Source organism: Chiloscyllium plagiosum, unplaced genomic scaffold, assembly GCF_037043375.1.
Source record: "Chiloscyllium plagiosum isolate Xiang-an unplaced genomic scaffold, Cpla_swu_hap1 HiC_scaffold_26, whole genome shotgun sequence".
Classification (NCBI taxonomy): Eukaryota; Metazoa; Chordata; class Chondrichthyes; order Orectolobiformes; family Hemiscylliidae; genus Chiloscyllium; species Chiloscyllium plagiosum.
In genome coordinates, this window is record NW_028270164.1 from 12,444,049 (window position 1) to 12,466,055 (window position 22,007).

Consider the following 22,007-nt stretch of genomic DNA (forward strand, 5'->3'; position numbering starts at 1 on the left):
TAATTTTCCCAGATACATTCCGATGTCCACCGACACATGAATTCAAACAGCAAAGGCAGTAACTGTGCAGGTTCACTGCTATGTCAGTTAGCAGTGTGGGCTTCTTTCTCGCTCCCTCTGCTGCACTGACCTACCATGTGCTCCCTTTGTCTATTCGTCTCCCTTTTAAAAAGGTGTTGTGTTGACTTTTTTTCCCCCTCCAAAGTTCCAAAATAATGCAACAGCATATAAACAGTAATTGCTGCTCCTGGAATTCAAGGAAATCACCTCCAACACATAAAATACCTCACAAAAAGGGAGCAGCTGTTACAGCCAGAAATTTTTCCCATCCTCCATCCTGGATTACCCAGAGTTGAGGGATGATAGATTGAATAGACTGGTCTGTACTGACTGGATTTTAGAAGAATGAAGCGAGGGAGACCCCTATGGAAACATATGAAGGGAATAGATGAGTTAGAATCAGGAAGATTATTTCCACTGGCGGGTGAAAGTAGAACTTGGTGGTTAGGGGTGAAATTGCCTCAAAACAAGGAGGAGCATATTTCAGACCCAGCTGTGGAAGACCTCCTTCTCCCACTGGGTTCTGAATTGATGGAATGGCCTGCCCAATGAAGCAGTTGAAACTACCTCATGAATGCTTCCAAGGCGAAGATAGATAGACTTTTGAACAGTAAAGGAATTCAGGGTTATGGTTAACCAGGGCTCAGTGGAGCTGAGCCCACAAAAAGATCTGCCATGATCTTGTTGAATGGCAGAGCAGGCTTGAAGGACCAGATGGCCTACTCCTGTTTCTTACGTTTGTACCTAATGCTTGAAAACACTCACTATTCTGGTCTCAGCTGCTTTCCGTGACAGAGTATTCCACAAGCTCATCAATCTGGATGAAAAAAATTTTCATCTCAAATGGTGACAGTAGTGACAAACAAATTCAAAATTAAATGTACAGATAAATCGAAAAAATGTTGCTTTTATGTATTAAGTGACATTTAACTTGACTTTGAATATGTAAATTTGTGTAACTACTGTCTTCTTTTATTGCAGGTTATATGACAACTCAAAGGTTTCACTGACTCTATATATACTACCTATAGAAACACATTCTACTTGACTCAAACCCCCAACCCACACACATTAATTCGTTCTCTACATGTTATCAACCTTACCCTCCAAAAAAAAAGTAACTGTTTTAACAGTGAAAATGTCAAAAGCAGCTGCAGGAAGTGCTTTTATACAGGATGACATTGCAACTTCACATAATGACAAGATAATCAAAGACCAGATTAATGTGCTTTTCTTTGAGGTCAGTAGAGGGAATAAAGTTTAGCTTTTGACAACTTAGTACTTCAGCTGTTTCAAATATTCTCAACATATAAACAGCATTGAATGTAACCCATGAAACTGGTGAATACGCAGAATTAAGAGAATCATGATGCTAACACCGCATATTTATGCACACATTACATCAGTTGTATACATAAAAAAATTAATTTACTGCGAATAAAACAGTACAATGTCACTATCTGAAATCATGTAGTCATATTCAGATAAAGATGGTGTTCACTGTTGGGTGACAGTTGATAAACTGTGTCTAGAAGTTGACATGTCAGCTGCAGCTTGTGGTGGAAAGGGCGAGAAACAATATGGTATGCCATATAGAGAATGTTTAGTTATATAAGTGAAGGCTGAAAAGCAAAACATCATTGTACCCACTGCCTGATCCATCAGGTCTACCATGATTAAATAAAAAATTACAGGAAACGTAGTATACATCAACTGCTAACATGTATTCTATTGCTGACAGGCGTTGAGAACAAGTCACACAGCCAATGGATAGGTGATCACACCTCGGTCTTCTGAATGCCCACTGGGAAGACCAACTGCGCATTCTTTTGTTGCAAAGACAGGAAAAGAACTAAGAACAGGTTTTACATTAAACAGGACATCACCTAGTCTGTGCAAGGTAACCCAAAAAGGACTTTGTATGCCATACAATTGTTCATCATAAACTTTGTTCTATGGTAAAATTACACAAATTTAAAAATTGAGAATTTTAAGCTAAAAATTATACTGCTAGTGTTCTACTGAATTCACTTTTGACCTAATGTCACAGTGAGATAATAATATTTACTTTCTCCGAGTGGGAAACAGGGAATACCAGGTAGCTCTCACACTTAAACCCTTTGTACAAAGGCAATTGTTAACATTGTACTATACTGTCCATCTCTTGGTGCCACATACAAGTCTGTAACTTTTTTCTTAAGAGAAAATGTTAAACCATTTGAAAAGCAAAGCAAATTTCACCAGAATATTAAATGCAAGATATTGGGCGAGTCAGATTTTCATTGGCATACCATTAAAAGTTTAACTAGAATTTTTTTGCCTGCAATACTTACATAGCAATCGTACAATGTCATTTCTTTTCAATGATATGCTAATCAAAGATTTAAGTTTTAGGCATTCTCCTGCTTTTTCTTCACTAACTGCAAAGATGATAATTGACACTCTGCCAGATTCCAACAATGATCAACATGTAGCTGCTATTCTGGTCAGGTTCACCTAAGTCATCAGCTGGAGGATCAATCTATTTGATTTCAACATTTGATTGCCAGACAATAGAAAATGCAACATTATATACTCTCACAAGACAATAAACTGCAGACTATCACTTCAGCAGGCATCCTAACATGCTTTCCCTTGGTGCCAAATAGCATACTATCCAGTTTGCGCTGGCAGTAGTCAGAAATTACAGGAACAAACTGAAGTAAATAAGATTGTATCAATCTTTGTGTTCAACTACAAATAACATGGAAGGATAGACAGTTATAACTTTTTTATTCAAAATTATTACTGTAGTGAGGTTCAAAAAAAGTTTAAGCCCTGGTCACTCATTCGACAGTGTATCTGAAATGTTATCAATAGGTTGTGTTCAATTTTTCCCATAGTAAGTAAGGCATTGAAATGCCAGTGAATCCATTCCTAACTGTGGACACTCTGTAATAAGGTGATGTTGTCCCCCTTTAGCATAACACGACCTGAAAGACAGAGAAAAACTCATTAAGAACAGACTTTATCGAAAACATACAACCATTTCCTTTTAACTTCCCTGTGTCAACACAGTCAGTCATACTGGTACGATGTTTCGTGTTACAGCATCACATCCCCTTTTCCCCTTATATTGACATTTCGTTCCTCCTTTATGAGCTTACTAAAATTTATTTTTAAAACAGTAATTAAAACCGACTCCACTATCTTTTCAGTATGGTATATTCATTGCAGATTTCAGTTCATAAATACTCCATAAATGTTTATTTTTATGCGGTCTTTGGTTCCTTTGTCAATTAGTTTAGATCAGTGCCCCCCCCCTGCTCTTGACCCTTACTTACTCTAATAGGTCCAGTTTCTATCTACTCTCTATCAATTTGAGTCAGTTGGCAGCAAAGTCAGCTGGTTGTGGATTCAAATCCTACTCTAAAGTTCAGCAGAAAACTCACTACCTAAAGGGGAGTATTCATTCAGATGACAAAGTAACCCACAGGCCCAATATCTGCTTGCACAAAAAGGAAGAGATTATTGTTTCAACAACAGGAAAATCTGGTCAGCTTCCCTGCCCAATACATTAATGGAAGGCCTTTCTATGACTTAAATAGGTACAGAAATGATTAAGAAAGTTCTCAACACTAGTGCAGTTAAAAGATCACAAAACTATTGAAGTGAATTAGCATTTTGGTGCAAATTGAAATAATAGAAGCAATTGCATTTGACTCCCAATAGGAGTAACCAGTCACTACTTGCTCTGGGATGCCTACCACACATTTAGAAATACAAAGAATAATATGGTTTGTTTTACTGGAGTGCTTCACAACCCAGCAACTATCACTGACTAAATTAGGAAAGAATACTTCCAGAACACTACACTGCAAATAAGGCAGTTCCCTTGCTTTTGGTATGCAAAGCACTATAGCCAATAAATCCTGGATTCTTTTATCTGAGACGCTTTTTCTGTATTCAGGTAAATGCTTCATTCCAAAGGTGACATTACCCTCACTACAAGCACATTCTCAGAAGCTAGGCTGACATTTCAACATTGTAATGCTCTAAACTGCAGGAATAAGACTCAAATCCATAACTCTTTACACTCATGAGAAAATGCCAGCATCTCAGCAAAACTGGTAGATGTCTGATGAAAGACAACCAAAAGCATATAACTAGAAGTGAAAAGGGAATGGACTTCTGTTTCAACTATAAAAATTTAGAATTAATGCTGTGTAATTTACAGTTGGCTGCCTTGGCAAAATAATGATGCAAAAACATTTAAGTATCAGAAATGGACAACATGTATTCTTTAATGTTAATTATTTGAGACACTGCACTGGATGTTACACCGTGCACCATTAGGCAATTATTATTCCTTACATCAAATGATTGTATGATGTAAACATATAATTGAATTTTTCCAAAGTACAATAAAATTTTAGCAACTGAAATGATAAAACAGACCAAATTCAAGGATTGGATATTTGTTTTCTTTTTCAACTGCAACTTTCCGCCAATGAACTTATACAAATAGATCTGCAGTGCACCTTCTCACAGAGTCATAGAGATTTACAGCATGGAAACAGATCCTTCGATCCAACATGTCCATGCCGACCAGATATCCCAACCCAATCTAGTCCCGCCTGCCAGCAACTGGCCCATATCCCTCCAAACCCTTCCTATTCATGTATCCATCCAAATGCCTCTTAAAATGTTGCAACTGTCCCTGCCTCCACCACACCCTCTGGCAGCTCATTCCATACACATGCCACCCTCTGCGTGAAAAAGTTGCCCCTTAGGTCTCTTTTACATCTTTCCCCTCTCACCCTAAACCTATGCCCTCTAGATCTGGACTTCCCAATCCCAGGGAAAAGACTTTGTCTATTTATCCTGTCTATGCCCCTCATAATTTTGTAAACCTCTATAAGGTCACCCCTCAGCCTCCGACACTCCAGGGAAAACAGCCCCAGCCTGTTCAGCCTCTCCCTGTATCTCAAATCCTCCAACCTGGCAACATCCTCGTCAATCTTTTTTGAACCCTTTCAAGTTTCACAACATCTTTTCGATAGGAAGGAGACCAGAATTGCATGCAATATTCCAACAATGGCCTAACCAATGCCCTGTACAGCCACAACATGACCTCCCAACTCCTGTACTCAATACTCTGACCAATGAAGGAGAGCATACCAAATGCCGCCTTCACTATCCTATCTACCTGCGACTCCACTTTCAAGGAGCTATGAACCTGCACTCCAAGGTCTCTTTGTTCAGCAATACTCCCTAGGACCTTACCATTAAGTGTATAAGTCCTGCTAAGATTTGCTTTCCCAAAATGCAGCACCTCGCATTTATCTGAATTAAACTCCATCTGCCACTTTGCTGCCCATTTGGCCCATCTGATCCAGATCCTGTTGTAATCTGAGGTAACCCTCTTCACTGTCCACTACACCTCCAATTTTGGTGTCATCTGCAAACTTACTAACTGTACCTCTTATGCTCGCATCCAAATCATTTATGTAAATTACAAAAAGTAGAGGACCCAGCACCGATCCTTGTGGCACTCCACTGGTCACAGGCCTCCAGTCTGGAAAAACAACCCTCCACCACCACCCTCTGATCCAGTTCTGTATCCAGATGGCTAGTTCTCCTGTATTCCATGAGATCTAACCTTGCTAATCAGTATCCCATGGGGGACCTTGTCGAATGCCTTACTGAAGTCCAGATAGATCATGTTTACTACTCTGCCCTCATCAATCTTATAGAGTCATAGAAATGTACAGCACGGAAACAGACCCTTCGGTCCATGCCGAGCAGATATCCCAACCCAATCTAGTCCCATTTGCCACCACTTGACCCATATCCCTCTAAACACTTCCTATTCATCTACCCATCCAGATGTCTTTTAAATGCTGTATCTGTGCCAGCCTCCACCACTTCCTCTGGCAGCTCATTCCATACACACACCACCCTCTGCGTGAAAAAGTTGCCCTTAGGTCCCTTTTAAATTTTTCCCCTCTTACCCTAAACCCTTCTTTGTTACTTCTTCAAAAAACTCAGCTAAGTCTTTGTAGAAAATGATGAACTTATTACACAGTTGACCACCCTACCTCAAACCATCATCTTACGAGACAAAAGGCTGCCACTTGAATGAAATTCTTTAACATTCCTGGAAGTGCAACGCAATCAGACCCACACTCCACCCATAATTAACATTTTTCATTGTTAACTGCAGATATCAATCAGGGCAGTAAGCCACACAGACTTGCCTTTTTACTATCCATAAAGAACTGATACCAACTATAGTGCTACATTGTCTGTAGTCATTTTACTCAAGATTTCCCCCGCTATTATGTCACACTACTTTGGTACATTAAGCACCAAGTTAAGCAGATCCAGTAAAGTAATTTCACAGAGCAACCTGACAATAATCTGAAACAAACACTCTGATTTAGTGGTATATAATGTCATTGGACCTGCTCTAGCCAAGATGTGACTCCAGATCCACACCAATGTGGCGGACTCTTAACTACTCTCTGTTGCTGAGCCATTTCAGTCAGTTCTAGGGATGAATAACAAATGCTGGCCTTGCCAGTGACACTTATGTCCAAAGAAAGAACACAGTCTATGAATTTTTTTCCTGAAAGAAAGACTGAAATGTCAAATGCATCAATGAGAGTTTTAGTGGAGGAAACAGATTAAATAGAAAAGATACCACTGCAGGAGAACATACCTTGGAAAGCTTAAATGGAGAAAAGAGATTTCACAATTAATTTCTTCCAATTATTTCTTAATAAAGATATACTATTGAAAGAGGAGGACTATGTTAACCAACTTACCCAATGGTTTTCTTGATTTTGATTTCATGTGAATTTCTTCTGCATCATCCAAAACAAGGTTCATATATTCATCAAACCCCTGTGGTTAAAAAAAAAGTCATTATTTTACATAACAGCTGGGACTGTCATTTGCCAAGCTTAAGAGAAGAAGATTAATTACAAATCAGGACCAAAATCCACATTCACAAACTCAAGCTAGAGAATTTCAGCCATGCTCCAGAATTGTGCAGGGGAATACAGCTAATAGATTTTACTGAAATCAGAGACCTCTACTGCTGGAAAATCGATCTGACACACCAAAAACCCACAGAAAAGGTATCCAAAGATGTTCTTACTAATTGAGTACTTTTTTTTTGTCACATCTATGATAAATCATCAGGTTTTGAGGTTAAACCAAATGTTGCTCTCAGTATGCAAATCTTGAATGTTACCAGTGTTTGGGATCAAAACACACACAACTTAATGCCCCCATGAAAACAAAAAACCAGCAGCATTCCTGAAAAAAACTAAAATTTTGAAAAAGATATAATCAGTTGAGGGAGAAATAGTGACCAGGACACCAGAACACACACATCTTGAAAAAGTGTCATAGTATCTAATATCCAGTGCAACAGACAGACAGCACAGTAGCTTAACATTTCACACAAAGTGTCACCCCAACAACTTACAATTTAATCCATTGACTTCATTAAGTTTCAAGAGCACAACTATACAGATTACAAATAGTAGAAATGAACAGTCTTTATTTAAGGAATGATGCAGGAATGATTGAAGGGTAGGTCTTGCCTTACAAGTCTGATTGAATTCTTTGAGGAGGTGACCAAGCATGTGGATGAGGGTAGAGCAGTGGATGTAGTATACATGGATTTTAGTAAGGCATTTGATAAGGTTCCCCATGGTAGGCTTATGCGGAAAGTCAGGAGGCATGGGATAGAGGGAAATTTGGCCAATTGGATAGAAAACTGGCTAACCGGTCGAAGTCAGAGAGTGGTGGTAGATGGTAAATATTCAGCCTGGAGCCCAGTTACAAGTAGAGTTCCGCAGGAATCAGTTCTGGGTCCTCTGCTGTTCGTAATTTTTATTAATGACTTGGATGAGGGAGTCGAAGGGTGGGTCAGTAAATTTGCAGATGATACGAAGATTGGTGGAGTTGTGGATAGTGAGGAGGGCTGTTGTCGGCTGCAAAGGGACTTTGATATGATGCAGAGCTGGGCTGAGGAGTGGCAGATGGAGTTCAACCCTGCCAAGTGTGAGGTTGTCCATTTTGGAAAGACAAATAAGAATACGGAATACAGGGTTAACAGTAGGGTTTTTAGTGAGGTGGAGGAACAGAGGGATCTTGGGGTCTATGTTCACAGGTCTTTGAAAGTTGCCACTCAGGTGGATAGAGCTTGTAAGAAGGCCTATGGTGTATTAGCGTTCATTAGCAGAGGGATTGAATTCAAGAGTCATGAAGTGATGTTGCAACTGTACAGGACTTTGGTTAGGCCACATTTGGAGTACTGTGTGCAGTTCTGGTCGCCTCACTTTAGGAAAGATTGGAAGCTTTGGAGAAGGTGCAGAGAAGATTCACCAGGATGTTGCTTGGAATGGAGAATAGGTCGTACGAGGATAGGTTGAGAGTGTTAGGCCTTTTCTCATTGGAACGGTGAAGGATGAGGGGTGACTTGATAGAGGTTTATAAGATGATCAGAGGAATAGATAGAGTAGACAGTCAGAAACTTTTTCCCCGGGTACAACAGAGTGTTACAAGGGGACATAAATTTAAGGTGAAGGGTGGAAGGTATAGGGAAGATGTCAGGGGTGGGTTCTTTACCCAGAGAGTGGTGGGGGCATGGAATGCGCTGCCTCTGGGAGTGGTAGAGTCAGAATCTTTGGTGACCTTTAAGCGGCAATTAGATAGGTACATGGATGGGTGCTTAAGCTAGGACAAATGTTCGGCACAACATCATGGGCCGAAGGGCCTGTTCTGTGCTGTATTGTTCTATGTTCTATGTCTATGTTCTATGATGCAATAGCATTACAAATATTTCAGTTAAGGTCCACTTGACTGATACTTAGGATACACAGGGAACAGCAGGGGTTCATCTTATGAGGAAAGGTTACACAGGCTGGGTCTGTACCTATTAGAGTTTAAGAGTAGAGGCGACACAATTGACATAAAGAAGATGCTGAAATGAACTGACAGGGTGCATGCTGAAAAGATCTATCTCCTTGTGGGAAAAACTGGGACACAGTTTAAGAAGGAAATGGCCTTCAATTTAGGACAGAAATAAGGAACTTCTTTTTTGCCTCAGACATTCGCGGGCCTTTGGAATTCTCTTCCCCAGAAAATAGAGGCGTCCGCATGATATCTTTTCAGGACTTGAGCAATGCCAATAACTTACTGTAGATGCTCTCTAATTTTATAAACCACACACAAATCTGTCCCAGATGCTCTCAATAAAAAATTTTAAATTACAACAGAAGGATAGATTTTTTCGACAAAGCAACAACAAATTCTCCATATGTCCTCACTGAGTAAATGATAACTAAATCAGTAGTTTTCTGCAACTGCAAGTGGCTTGAACTTATACTGCTGCTCAAGCTGACAAAATGTATCATAGTGGTTTAGCGGAGTGAGCAAATTCTTGAATGTTTCATATGTTTTCAGGCCTCTGTCAGAAATATCATCCTTATCCTCCCCCATCGGCCATAATATCCATGATTAACAATTGGATTAGCAAGAACATTCAGGACACATCACACATGCAATGAAAAGTTCTTACGCAAACGTATTGTCCCAGTACCCCAATAATATCTATTTATGCAACCAACTTCAAAAAGGTTGTCCATGCATGTACAAACAAGTTTCCACCAAGATTTAATTTTAAAAACTTTTTCTCAACAAAAAGAATTTAATGAAAGCCAGTTTTTCTACTGGTTTGCTGGAATTTAAAAAATGAAATTTGATCAGCTAGGGATATATGCAATATTATCCCCACCAAAAAATGTAATACCATTACAGGACAGACAAGAACAATGTGCAGCACATGGAGTCACAATTAATTAAAAATTATTCCTGTACAAGCATATACAGTATACAAATAGCCACAAGAAGATACTATTCCAGCATGGTCCCAATTTACAAATGCAATCTCATACAGTGGTGTTTTTTAATTAAAGACCTAACAAATGTACATCTCCTGTACTTATGAACAACTCCTTTATATTGCCCTGTATTGTGTTCCAATTTGTGGACAAATCGACTTGCAAACAAACCCCAGAATAGAACCTGCTTGCAACCCAGAGACTGACTGTACAGATAAATTCCTGCCTAACAAGGGAGTTAATGGATATTGCGGGTAGGCAGGAATGCGGATGTGCTATTCAATCAGAACAGCCATAATCTGACTGAATAACAGAGCAGGTAAAGAGGACTCCTTATCTGTATGATCATTCATGTTAATAACTGCAGATAAACCACAAATTAAGGACTCCAATTTCATTAATCTATCTTGCTGTTAGGCTATAGATAAAGGTTTGCAAATCCTCTGTATTTTTCACCATTTTCTACTGATGATACCATGCAGTCAACTCCAAAAGCAAATAAAGCTAATTCTTTCAAGTTGCATTGTTGTATAGCTAGTCTTGAGATTAGGGCTCATGCTTGCATTATTGGGGTTGGTTATACTTTAAACCACCATCGTTCCATCTTGTACAAGTTTGCACAAGGAAACAGTACATCGCATTTATAGCTGGCATCACACTTATAGTAAACATCTGATGGTTGCACTAACTTGATGCAACTTCAGGTTTTCTGGTCTGTTGTCAACCAAAACAGCTTGATTCACTTTTCACAACCCAATTAACTACACAACAGAACTCCAGGCTAATTTTCATACTTACAATTATACAGCCTTCTATCCTCATGTTGACTTGTTCATATAACCATACTTGGATCCTGGATCTCTGAAGTAAAGAAAAAAGTCAGAAACAAATTATATCCAGATAGTTTGAATAAAACAGTATCTCTAAGCTGTCAACACTCCTTCAGTAATGCATTAGAGTCAGATTAGATTGTGTTCAAGTCTCTGGAATGGGTATGAACTCAAAATCTGACTCAGCAAAAAGAATACAATTAAGCCGAGATTTAAACTGCTCTTTGATGAACTACTGCAGCAGTCATTATTAAGCCGGGTTCACTTATGAGCAGGTACAATCAAACACCACTGCCACAATAACTTAATTATGTAAAAAGTTAAACAGTAAGTACTTACATTCTGAAGGTATCTGAAAATAAGATTCTGTTGCACTCAGTTAAGGAACATATTTACATATATCTGGATCAATGGTGCTGGAAGAGCACAGCAGTTCAGGCAGCATCCGAGGAGCTTCAGCAAAATCCACATTCCTGATGAAGGGCTTTTGCCCGAAACGTCGATTTTGCTGAAGCTCCTCGGATGCTGCCTGAACTGCTGTGCTCTTCCAGCACCACTGATCCAGAATCTAGTTTCCAGCATCTGCAGTCATTGTTTTTACCATATTTACATATATATTATATAATAAACATCTCCATCATAAGAGGCATCATATTTTCATTAGAATGGTGCCCATACCACAGACTGGTTATAGACAGCATACGAGGTACATAGAACAATATTGATTATCTGAATGAGATGGGCAGGCAACCTCAATTGTCTGAATATCGATTATCCAAATTTCGGATTATCCGAACAAGATCCCAAGGACCTGTAAAAACGGCATTAGGCAACTCAACATTCAGTTACCAGTTAAACGGCATTATAGCGGACATTGAAAGATAACAGAGACTTGTTTGAAAAACCGGCACTCAAATTACCACTTGTTTTACAATCAGATCAGTTATCCAAACAATACGTTATCTGAACAAAATACTCACCACTGAGCTTAGTTGGATAATCAGTTTGTGGTATGGGCACCATTCTAATGAAAATATGATGCATAGTTATACCTATCTCAAAATTGTTTACAGTCACAGTACTGTTGTGTTTGCCTGGGAAGTCACTACGATTAATGTCAGCACTGAAGTCAATCCAAAAATAGTTATTAATAAATGTATCTCAAATAACTGTCTACAAACTGCAGAGCATCGTAAACTCAAATGGTACCCTCATCCCACATTCACAAACAACCATTTTCAGAATGCATATACTGGGGGATCAGGAAGATGAACCCCAGTAGTATTCCCCCTTTTAGCCTATAGAATCAAATTCAGAAGACAAGTCTATACCTGGCTCTGACAAAAACAAAAATCAATGAAGCTGGGTGCATCCAAATTTGTACTGACAGCTAACTCCACTACCTAGGTGACATTCAGGTCTGAGACTAAACCCATATTAATGTCCAGATCCTGATGAAAGTTTAGATTCGGTACGTTTACAAAAGTTTCCACTCAGTAAAACTGCCATACCCACATTTATCATGATCCTGTAAATACAGCAACATTATAATTATATTTTCTCGATAACTTCAGTTGCAGAATGGATACAAATACAGGGCAACAGTATTATACCAAAACTTGCTCTTATAAACATTGACATAGGAATTCATAATGGTAGCATAATAAAGTGGCTTCAAAATGATGCACAATTTTGCACATATTCCCATGTCATTTATCCTGCAGTATTTAACTTCAATTCAAACAAATGGATTGCTCTTTCATCCACCACCCCTACACTCAATCAATTTATAATGTTTCCTGGTCAAACAATGTTGCAATGTGAAAGTTTTCATCTTTGTTTTCAAGTTCCACCATGCAATATTGCTCAACTATACAAATCTGTCATAAAAACTAAAAGAATTGCAGGTGCTGTAAAATCAAAGACAAAAATACAAAGTGCTGGAAATGTCCAGCAGGTCTGGTAGCATCTGCGCAGGGATAGCAGTTAATGTTTCTAGTGACCCTTCCTCTGAACAGATGCTGACCGACCTGGTGAACTTCTCCAGCAATTTCAAATCTCTGCCCTCATCTGATTCAAACCTCTTGAGCATCCCTGATTATAGGTGCTTTGTTATTTATGACTGCATATATTTAACTGCATACCCCACTTTCCAGACAAATCATAAAATCTACCTCTTTAACCAGGCGTTTGCCATCTAATCAAATATCTCATATGGCCTGGACACAAATTTTGTCCAGTAATACTCATGGCTTTTCACTACTTTAAAAGGCGCTACATAAATGTCAATCATACTTTATGAGGGCTCCCCACGTGCCAAACAACTGAACAACTACTTTACACTTGCCACAACATACCACACTGCATATCAGATTATTAGTTTCAACAATTCCTACAAAACATAAGAGAAGTAGGCTATTTAGACCACTGACTATTCTGCCATTCAATGAGATCATGGTTGATCGGATAATCCTCAATTCCACTTTCCTGTCTTTTGACCAATAAATTTAGATTCCTTTCCCGATTAAAAATCTACCTCGCCTAGCTTTGCTGCTCCCCTCCCTTGTAAAACTGCTGCCTTTTGTGTACAGCTGTCAATGTTTTTTGTAAACTGTTTTGTAACTTGTTTAATAAAATAAAAAAAAAAAATAAAAATCTACCTCAACCTTTAATACACTCAATGACAAAGCTTCCACAGCTGAGTGGTAAAGACTTCCACAGATTCACTACCACCGGTCAGGATAAGTTCCCCGTTTGTTTTAAATGGACTCCTTGCTCTGAGAGATTATATCTTCTAGACCTAAGCTTCCCCACAAAGCGAGACGTTTTCTGCATCTCCCTAAAATCCCACTTTGTTTCAATAAAGTCTCTTATTGTTCTAAACTCCTAGGAGTAACCGGTTCTTCCAGGTCCTGAGGATGCTCTAAACACGGGACGGAACATAACCTTAAAACAGTGAGTTTAAAAAGCCGGGGTTCAATGGGAGTGAGGGCGGACTCCGGCAGCACATGGAGCTCGTGCTGCGGAGCCGCTCGCCATCCAATGACACGGCAAATTGACCGACACAGGAGGCCTCATGGAGAGAGAAAGGGGCAGGCTGGCTCCACGGCCGCGATGCCGGGTGCAGGCCCGGGCCGAGAGTCTGGTCCGGGTTCAGGCCCAGGCCCAGGCCCGCGGCCTCGAGTTGCAGCTTGATCCTCCTTCCCGCCCGCGATCGGAACCCTTCCCCACCCACTGGAAGGATACGATGGGCTGCACCATCACTTTCTGCACTTTCTGTGCCTGCCCGCGGTACGCCATGACTCCGGCTCCGATCCCTGCGACCGCCTCAAGAAGAAAACACAACCAACAGAAAACGGAGACAAAATGGCGGCTCCCGCTTCACGCACCGTGACCTCTGACCTCCCCCCGAGCTGCGCGGCGGATTCTGGGAGGCGGGCACCGCTTCTATGGTAATAAATGGGCGGGGACCCGCTTCTATGGTAATAAATGGGCGGGGCTTGAGGCTGTGACCTGCTCCACAGGGAGATATTGGTTCTGGGAAACTAGCCCCACAACAAGTTAAAATAACACTCTTATCACAACCTTTCTGTTTTACTGGAGTAGGGGGGCCACTGAACCAGCATTTAGAGATATTTATTCTTTCATCCCCTTCCCTCCGCCTGGTGTAAAGTTTAAACTCAGTCTGACAGTTAATTGTCACTCATCATTATTTGGTGTATTAATTTCTATGAGGAGAAAGTGAGGTCTGCAGATGCTGGAGATCAGAGATGGAAATGTGTTGCTGGAAAAGCGCAGCAGGTCAGGCAGCATCTAGGGAACAGGAGAATCGACGTTTCGGGCATTAGCCTCCTTCCCGCCCGCGATCGGAACCCTTCCCCACCCACTGGAAGGATACGATGGGCTGCACCATCACTTTCTGCACTTTCTGTGTCTGCCCGCGGTACGCCATGACTCCGGCTCCGATCCCTGCAAGAAGGGCTAATGCCCGAAACGTCGATTCTCCTGTTCCCTAGATGCTGCCTGACCTGCTGCGCTTTTCCAGCAACACATTTCCATCCCCGTATTAATTTCTATGCCAACACATTTATCCATGAGCGCCCTGCTGTGAAAGAAATAAACATTGGTTTTCCCATGAAGCTGTTTTTTAATTCACCTGATGAGTGCAAGAGGAAATCTTATGAGAAAATGTGTCTTCTGTTATGAGCAACATTTCCTTATTGTGTGGTTGATGCCACACCATTAATTTTAGGTTCTTTACAGACTGTTTGAAGGCAAAGCAAAGCCAAGGACCGAGCTCAAATTTAGATCTCAAATAAACACTATTGATTGGCCATGATCATATTGAATGGGGGAGCAGGATTAAAGGGCCCACTCGCCAATTTGTGCTACTTTCTATTATTCTATATTCATTATACATTAAATGTTGTTGTACATGCTAATCATTGACTTATTACGTTAGGTAAGGACTAAACTTCTTTGTGTGTTTATGTCCATATGCTCTCAAGACTCTGAAGTTCTAGTCCAGTATAGTGAGGTATGTTCCAACCATGCCTTTTCTGTGCTATTTATATTCAGTAATGTGCAACTTTGTGACATGATTGCAATTTTGGTCTTCTGTTCAGGCAATAAAAGGAGTGTTGGAGAAACTAAGCAGATTTGGCACTATCTGTGATGAGAAAGCAGAGTTAACATTTGAGTTCAACCTGATTGTTCAGAAAGCAATATCATGCTCTTAATCAGACTCTTGAGACCAAGGATGACTTCTTTCTACTCCGCAGTGTAAAGAATATATGTTTTAATGTTACATTATATTTGATTGTGTATTGATTTGGTCAAAGGACTATTTCATATCAAACAACTGAGGAAGGAACTGTTGTACTTTTAAAAGGTAAGTTACTGAGCCTATTGTAAGTGATATTACACTTTTCCTTTGCAAGCAGTGGGGGAGGATGTAAATAGATGGCATGATACCAGTTTCAAAGATTTGGCCAGCAACAACAAATTAATTAGTTTATGGAATTGTGACCAGTTATGGATGCTAATAATTGTCAGGTTAGTTTCTGGACTCCTGGTAGATTTGTGGGTGTGAACAATGCAGTAAGAAGCTCTTAGACTTCTGGAAGGAGTGGTAGGCTGTCTCTCTCTGTTAAATTACCTGAAGTTAAAGAAAGCCACTTTTCTTTCTCACATTTGTTGATGTAAGCTGCTGTTTTTAAAGTATAAGGCAAACATCATTTAATATGTGAAATAGTTGCTGTGTGCCTCCTGTAAGGAGTGAAAGAATCCAAAGGATAAGAGGACTGAAGGACTTAGAAACAAAAGGAACTCCTCCATCGAATCCTGAAGCCTGATGCTATTGAACTGTTTCACCAACATTTAATACCCTTTCATCCTTAAACTGTCTTTTTGTTGGCATGCATGTGTGTGTCGGAGGTGTTTATGAAAAGGGTTAGTAGAGTAATATGTTACTTGTTCATAGATTTTCCCTACAGGTAAACAACTATTCAAATCAAACAAATAGTAGCTCATTATGTACAGAAGCTTGGCTCACATTTACTGTTAATCTGAGTATGATCATATAGGAAAATTGGTAACTTTGTGACTTCTGATAAAATTTTCAACTTCTGGCAGGGCTTGATATCCAGCGGGCTGTTCCAGCCACTGGTAACATGAGTTGTGAATCGTGAGGTAACTGAACTGTCCGACATGAATCTGCACACCCTGCCATTGGTGAGGCTAGTCAGGTTCGATGAGGTGGATGTTCAGGCTGTTGCAAGCTATTCCGTTAATTCCTCTCCTCTACTCTTTCCCACTTATGTCCAATTTTCTTTTATAAGTTGGAGTGTACCTGCTTTCTTTACCCTTTCAAGTAGTGCATTATAGAATATAAATCACGGTATTTTAATTCTTTTCCCCCATTATGAAGTTGACCCAGTCAAACCCAATTGAATTTGAACTTTACAGTTTTGATGATATCAAACCAGTGAAATAAATCAAGTTTTGGGGTATAAATATCAGGCATTTTGAACAGTTAGCCAGAGCAGCAAATAGCATCAATACAGACTGCCCACAGCACCATTTTCTGAAAGGTACCTTTATCAATGAAAGACCTGGGCAGCCGAAGACTGAAGAACTCACACCGGAAAATCTACAAAGGGAAGGTCGACAGCTGGCTGGTTTTGAAACTCGATGTTTTTGTAAACCTTAATCAGGGTTTTTTAATTGGATCAGTATATTGTTGTAGAGTGGGAGGTAGATAAATCAAACAGACAAAGTAGGCTTACAGTGTGGATAGTTGTTGTTTAATATTCTCTTTTTGTGGAGTTAAAAAATAAATTGTTAAAAGATTTTTCTTTAAATAGTGCAATTTGGGTAGTTCTTTGTCATTCATACTTTAACAGATTACCAGGTGAGGTGAGCTTTTCTGTGTGTCTAGTTTAAATTAGCAGAAGAGTTTAGCCCATGTCATAACAGTTTGGGGGCTCATCTGGAATTTGGACAGGTTTGAATAGATTTGGGGTATGAGAAAAGCTGAGTAGGTTTAAATGCTTGCCAGTTAGTGTCCTAGATCTTTAAATAAAACACAGATGAGACACTTTGTTTAATTTTGGTTACTTGTAGTTGGTTAAATTAAAATAGAGAGAAATGGCCCTTAAAATTGCTAAAAAGGTTCTGGGTTTGAAGATGATTCCCAAATTTGCCAAGAAAGTTTAGAAGGAAAGAAAAAATATCATACTTACAGAATTAACAAAGAGGTTAAAATTGGGATAGAAGTAAATTTTAAGGGAATCACTGAAGGTGTGTCAGAGAAACAGACAAGTGCAGTAGAGTTAGAAAAAATTAAATTACAATTGAGGAAAATGGAGTTAGAAGATAAAGAAATAAAGAGAGAGAGGAAGCAGAGAAAGAGAGGAAAAAGAAAGAGAGAGAACGTTCTTAGCTGAGCAAAGAGAGAGAAAAAGAGAGAAAAGAAAGAGAAATAGTGAGAGAGTTTGAACTTCAGAAATTGCGTCTTAAGAAAATCAAGTTAACAGGATGGAAATGAAGAGAGAAGGTAGTGTATATATATATAAATTGTCACATTTTGATGAGAAAGATATCAAAGCCTTCTTTATTCCATTTGAAAAGTTGGCTAGGCAGACGGACTTGTGGGTAATGCTAGTTCAGACTAAACTGGTAGGCAGAGCTAGTGAGGTATTTGCAGCGCTGTCAGATGGGTCAAGGGATTATGAAGAGGTTAAATAGGCTATTTTAAGTGCCTACAAATTGGTACCAAATGCTTATAGACAGCGGTTCTGAGACATAAAGAAAGAACCAGGTCAGACTTAGGTTGAGTTTGAAAGAATTAAACAGTCATTTTGATAGATTGGTGCGGGCCTTAAAAATAGGTAAGACCAATGAGGCTCTCAGAGAGATTATTCTGCTGGAGGAGTTTAAAAACCCACTTCCATGTGGGTGAACAGAAAGTTCAGGAAATGAGAAGAGCTGCAGAGATGGCAGATGAGTACACATTGGTGTATAAGACAAGCTTCCAGCAAGAATTTCATTCTGTAAGGGATAGAAGTTGAGAGATGGGGAGATCTTACACTACAAAACAAAGAGTAGAGAACACTGGTAAATGTTTACCACAGGTTCCAAAAGAACCCCAAAAGGGTGAAAAGGAAGTGAAAGGCCTCAGCTGTTTCCACTGTAATGGAGTGGGACACAGAAAATTACAGTACCAGTGGTTTATGAAGGGCGCTGGGTGAAGGTGTTTTCACTGCCAGAAAGTGGAACACGTAAAGTCACAGTGCTGGTCGTTACAGAAAGGTACTGTAGGAATAAATGTGGGAAAAGAACATAAACATTAGTGAAAGTAGTGAAGGAAACCCTAAAAAAGGCCAAGGAGCTGCAGGAGTGTGCACAGCCTAGGCAGGGGCTGTGTATGGGGTTAGTGCTTGATCTCTACAAAGAATTCGCCTTTGTAAGTAACGTTTACTCAGAAAGAACAGGGGAGAAGGGCAAGAAGTTATAATTTTGAGAGATACAAGGTCTAACCAGTCGCAGATAGGAAGGGATGAGCGAATATGCATTCTTTCTGAGCTGTTACCCAAGAAAGTGGTAATTTGTGGAATAGATGGGCAGACATTTAGCGCTCCCTTATGTAAGATCAGGTTGGAGTGCCAACTCAAGACTGGGGAAGTAACAGTGGGAGGGATTGACAGAATGTCAGTTCCAGGAATACAGATTTAGCAGGATCCAAGGTGGGAGTGACACCCCTTGTTGTGGAGAAGCCCAAGGAAGACCAGGAAACTGAGGAGTTAAAGAAGAATATCCTGGTATTTTCTTAGACTGTGTGGTAACAAGATTCCACTATCATAAGTCACTGCACGAAGCAAAAACTAAAGAGAAAGATGAAGGAGTTGAGGTTCAGTTAAATGTTTGACATAATGGTGCAGGAAAAACCTGAACAGGCAGAGGGTCAAACAGAAGTGTTTAGTACTGAAGGGCTAAGGGACTACAACAGAAAGACAAGACGATAAAAGATATATATGTGGATGCGTACTCTGAAAAGGAGGCAGAGAATATTCCTGAGGGTTATTATCTGAAAGATAGAATTCCAGGATGAAAGTGGAGACCATGGCAGGTTAGTGCAGTAAAGAAATGGGCAGAAGTGCACCAGATTGTGTTGACGGTAGCAGATAGGAAGTGTTACGGGGAGTACATGATCTATCTGTACGAGGTCACCTAGGTGTACAGAAGACTCAGGCTGAGATACAAAAGCATTTCTGTTGGCCTGGAATGCACAAGGATGTGGTTATATTTTGCCATACGTGTCATACATGCCAAATGGTAAGTAAGCCACAGGCAGTAACAAAACCAGCACCTGTGTTGCCAATTCCTGCATTCAAAGCACCTTTCACATGGTTGGGACTTGATTGTGTAGGTCCCCTCCCGAGAACTAAAAGTGGGAACCAGTAGTTGCTAACCATAGTGGATGTATCTATCAGATTTCCGAAAGCAATTCCATTACGGAATATTAAAGCAAAAAGGGTGGTAGAGCAGTTAGTAGCTTTCTTCACGCCGTGTGGGCTACCCAAAAAGATTCAACCAGACCAAGGGTCTGATTTTAATGCTAGGCTGTTTAAGGAAGTCATGGATAGCTTAGGTCTACAGCACTTTAAATCAAGTGCATATCATCCTGAATCCCAGGGAGCTTTAGAAAGGTGGCATCAGACCCTGAAGACCATTTTGAGACCATACTGTCAGGATTACCCGAATGATTGGGATAAAGGTATCCCATTCGTATTGTTTGCCATGAGAGATGCCCCAAACGAATCTTCTCAGTTTACTCTCTTTGAGTTAATATTCAGGCATGAAGTGAGAGGACCTTTGAAATTAATTACAGAGAAATTGACAGGAACAAAGTCGGGGATCTCACATTTAGATTATGTACTGGAGGTGATGGAGAGATTAAATTGAGTAGGTGAGTTAACTAAACAACCTAAAGAGGGCACAACATAGGATGAAGCAGGTGGCAGATAAAAGCTCAGACTCGGACGTTTTCCCGAGGAGTTCAAAACTAAATTGTTGAAAGATTTTCTTTAAATAGTGGAATTTGGGTAGTTCTTTGTCTCTCATAGTTCAACAGATTACAAGGCTAGGTGAGCTTTTGTGTGTGGTTTAAATTAGAATTAAATTAGAAGGGTTTACCCCATTTTTGTAACACCCCTTTTGTCACTACTGGTTCTATTGCCAGGTTTTTTTTTTAATTCATTGCCTGACTTATCAAAATTTTTCATACTGAAAATAACATTTTCTTATTTATTCTAAGCAATTCATTTCATGATCTTATAAGCAACTTTACCGAATCTCCAATTTCTGAAGAAGGGCTTATGCCCGAAACGTCGATTCTCCTGTTCCTTGGATGCTGCCTGACCTGCTGCACTTTTCCAGCAACACATTTTCAGCTCGAATCTCCAATTTGTCTATTCTCTCCATCCCTGTTGCCCAGCTCATTAAGATCCTCTAAACCTAAAGCCTTGATATCCTTCCTACAGTGTGGCTGGTAGAATCAGATTCAATACTCCAGCTGGGCCTACACCAGCATTTCATTAATTTTAGAAAACAATCCTTGTTTGTGAGAAGACTTTTTTTTATAAAGCAAAGAATTTCATGTCTATTAAAAGCTTTCTCTGTTTTCTATGTGGAAATACACTCAAATTTCTGCTCCTTTAAATTTGTACCATTTAGTTCATATTTCTTTTGACCAAAATGTAATGCTTTACCTGGAGTTAAGTTTCATCCATCCATGTGCCTACCCATTTTACCAGTTCATGTCCCCCTGAAGTCTGTTTACTACATTTCCCAAATTTATGCGATCTACAGACTTAGAAATTGCTAACTGAATCAAATTCATTAAGAGCAGCAGTGGCTATCAACCACTGGGAAATGACACAATGTTTCAGACAAATGACCGTTTATTACTACTGTGAAATAATAGAAAATGTGGAAAATCTCCTCACTGCAGGTCGGCTACTTGACCCTTCATTAGAACGGAGGAAAGCCAGCAATAGGTTTTGAAAATCTGTTCTTTTGCTTTTCTTCCTCAGTTCTGATTGTCCTTAAACCTGAAAATGTTAACTATTTTCCTTCTTAGATACCACTCAGCCCATCAGTCTGCTCTGCCATTTAATAAGATCATGAATCTGATAATCTTCAACCCCTCTTATCTGCCATTTCTCCATAATAGTTTGACCTGCTTCCTGTTTCCAGCAGTTTTTTTTATATTTTAAATTTCCAGCATGTGGTATATTGCTTTTGTTTTCACCACTCTGCCTTGAGCAACTTTGCATTCAGGCAGAAGGGCCCCTTTGCTCCTTGATCATTTCAGTTTGGCTTTGAATGTTCTATTAGTATTTAAATAATGTAGAGGAGTCAGTTAGCTCAGTGGACTGGGTAGCTGGTTTGAGATGTTCAATTCCTGCACTTACTGAGGCTGCCACAAAGGACTTTTCCTTTCAGCCTCTCCCCTCACCCGTCATGGGGAACCTTCAGATTAAATCACTACCAGTCACCTCTTGAATGGGAGAACAGCATTATGGTCCAGCAGACTTTGAAGATGTTACCTTTTATTATGCAAAAAGTTATACTTGCCTTAAGGAGCACAACTGACCAACAGTTTGGTTTTTTTAAGTTTGATTTTAAGGAATGTTAAGGAGGGTTATAGTAAGGA

General features: G+C 39.8%; 1 protein-coding gene across 1 annotated transcript; it reads right to left on the reverse strand.

The window, feature by feature from the left end:
* Positions 1–2,815: 2,815 nt before the first annotated feature.
* snrpe (small nuclear ribonucleoprotein polypeptide E) lies at positions 2,816–14,185 on the reverse strand. The gene is made up of 5 exons (XM_043716423.2): positions 14,036–14,185; positions 11,129–11,155; positions 10,758–10,820; positions 6,870–6,948; positions 2,816–3,032 (listed from the first exon to the last, which is right to left on the reverse strand). The coding sequence occupies exons 1-5, from the start codon at positions 14,087–14,089 to the stop codon at positions 2,977–2,979; spliced, it is 279 nt and encodes a 92-aa protein (XP_043572358.1). The 5' UTR covers positions 14,090–14,185; the 3' UTR covers positions 2,816–2,976.
* Between the last annotated feature and the right edge of the window lie 7,822 nt (positions 14,186–22,007).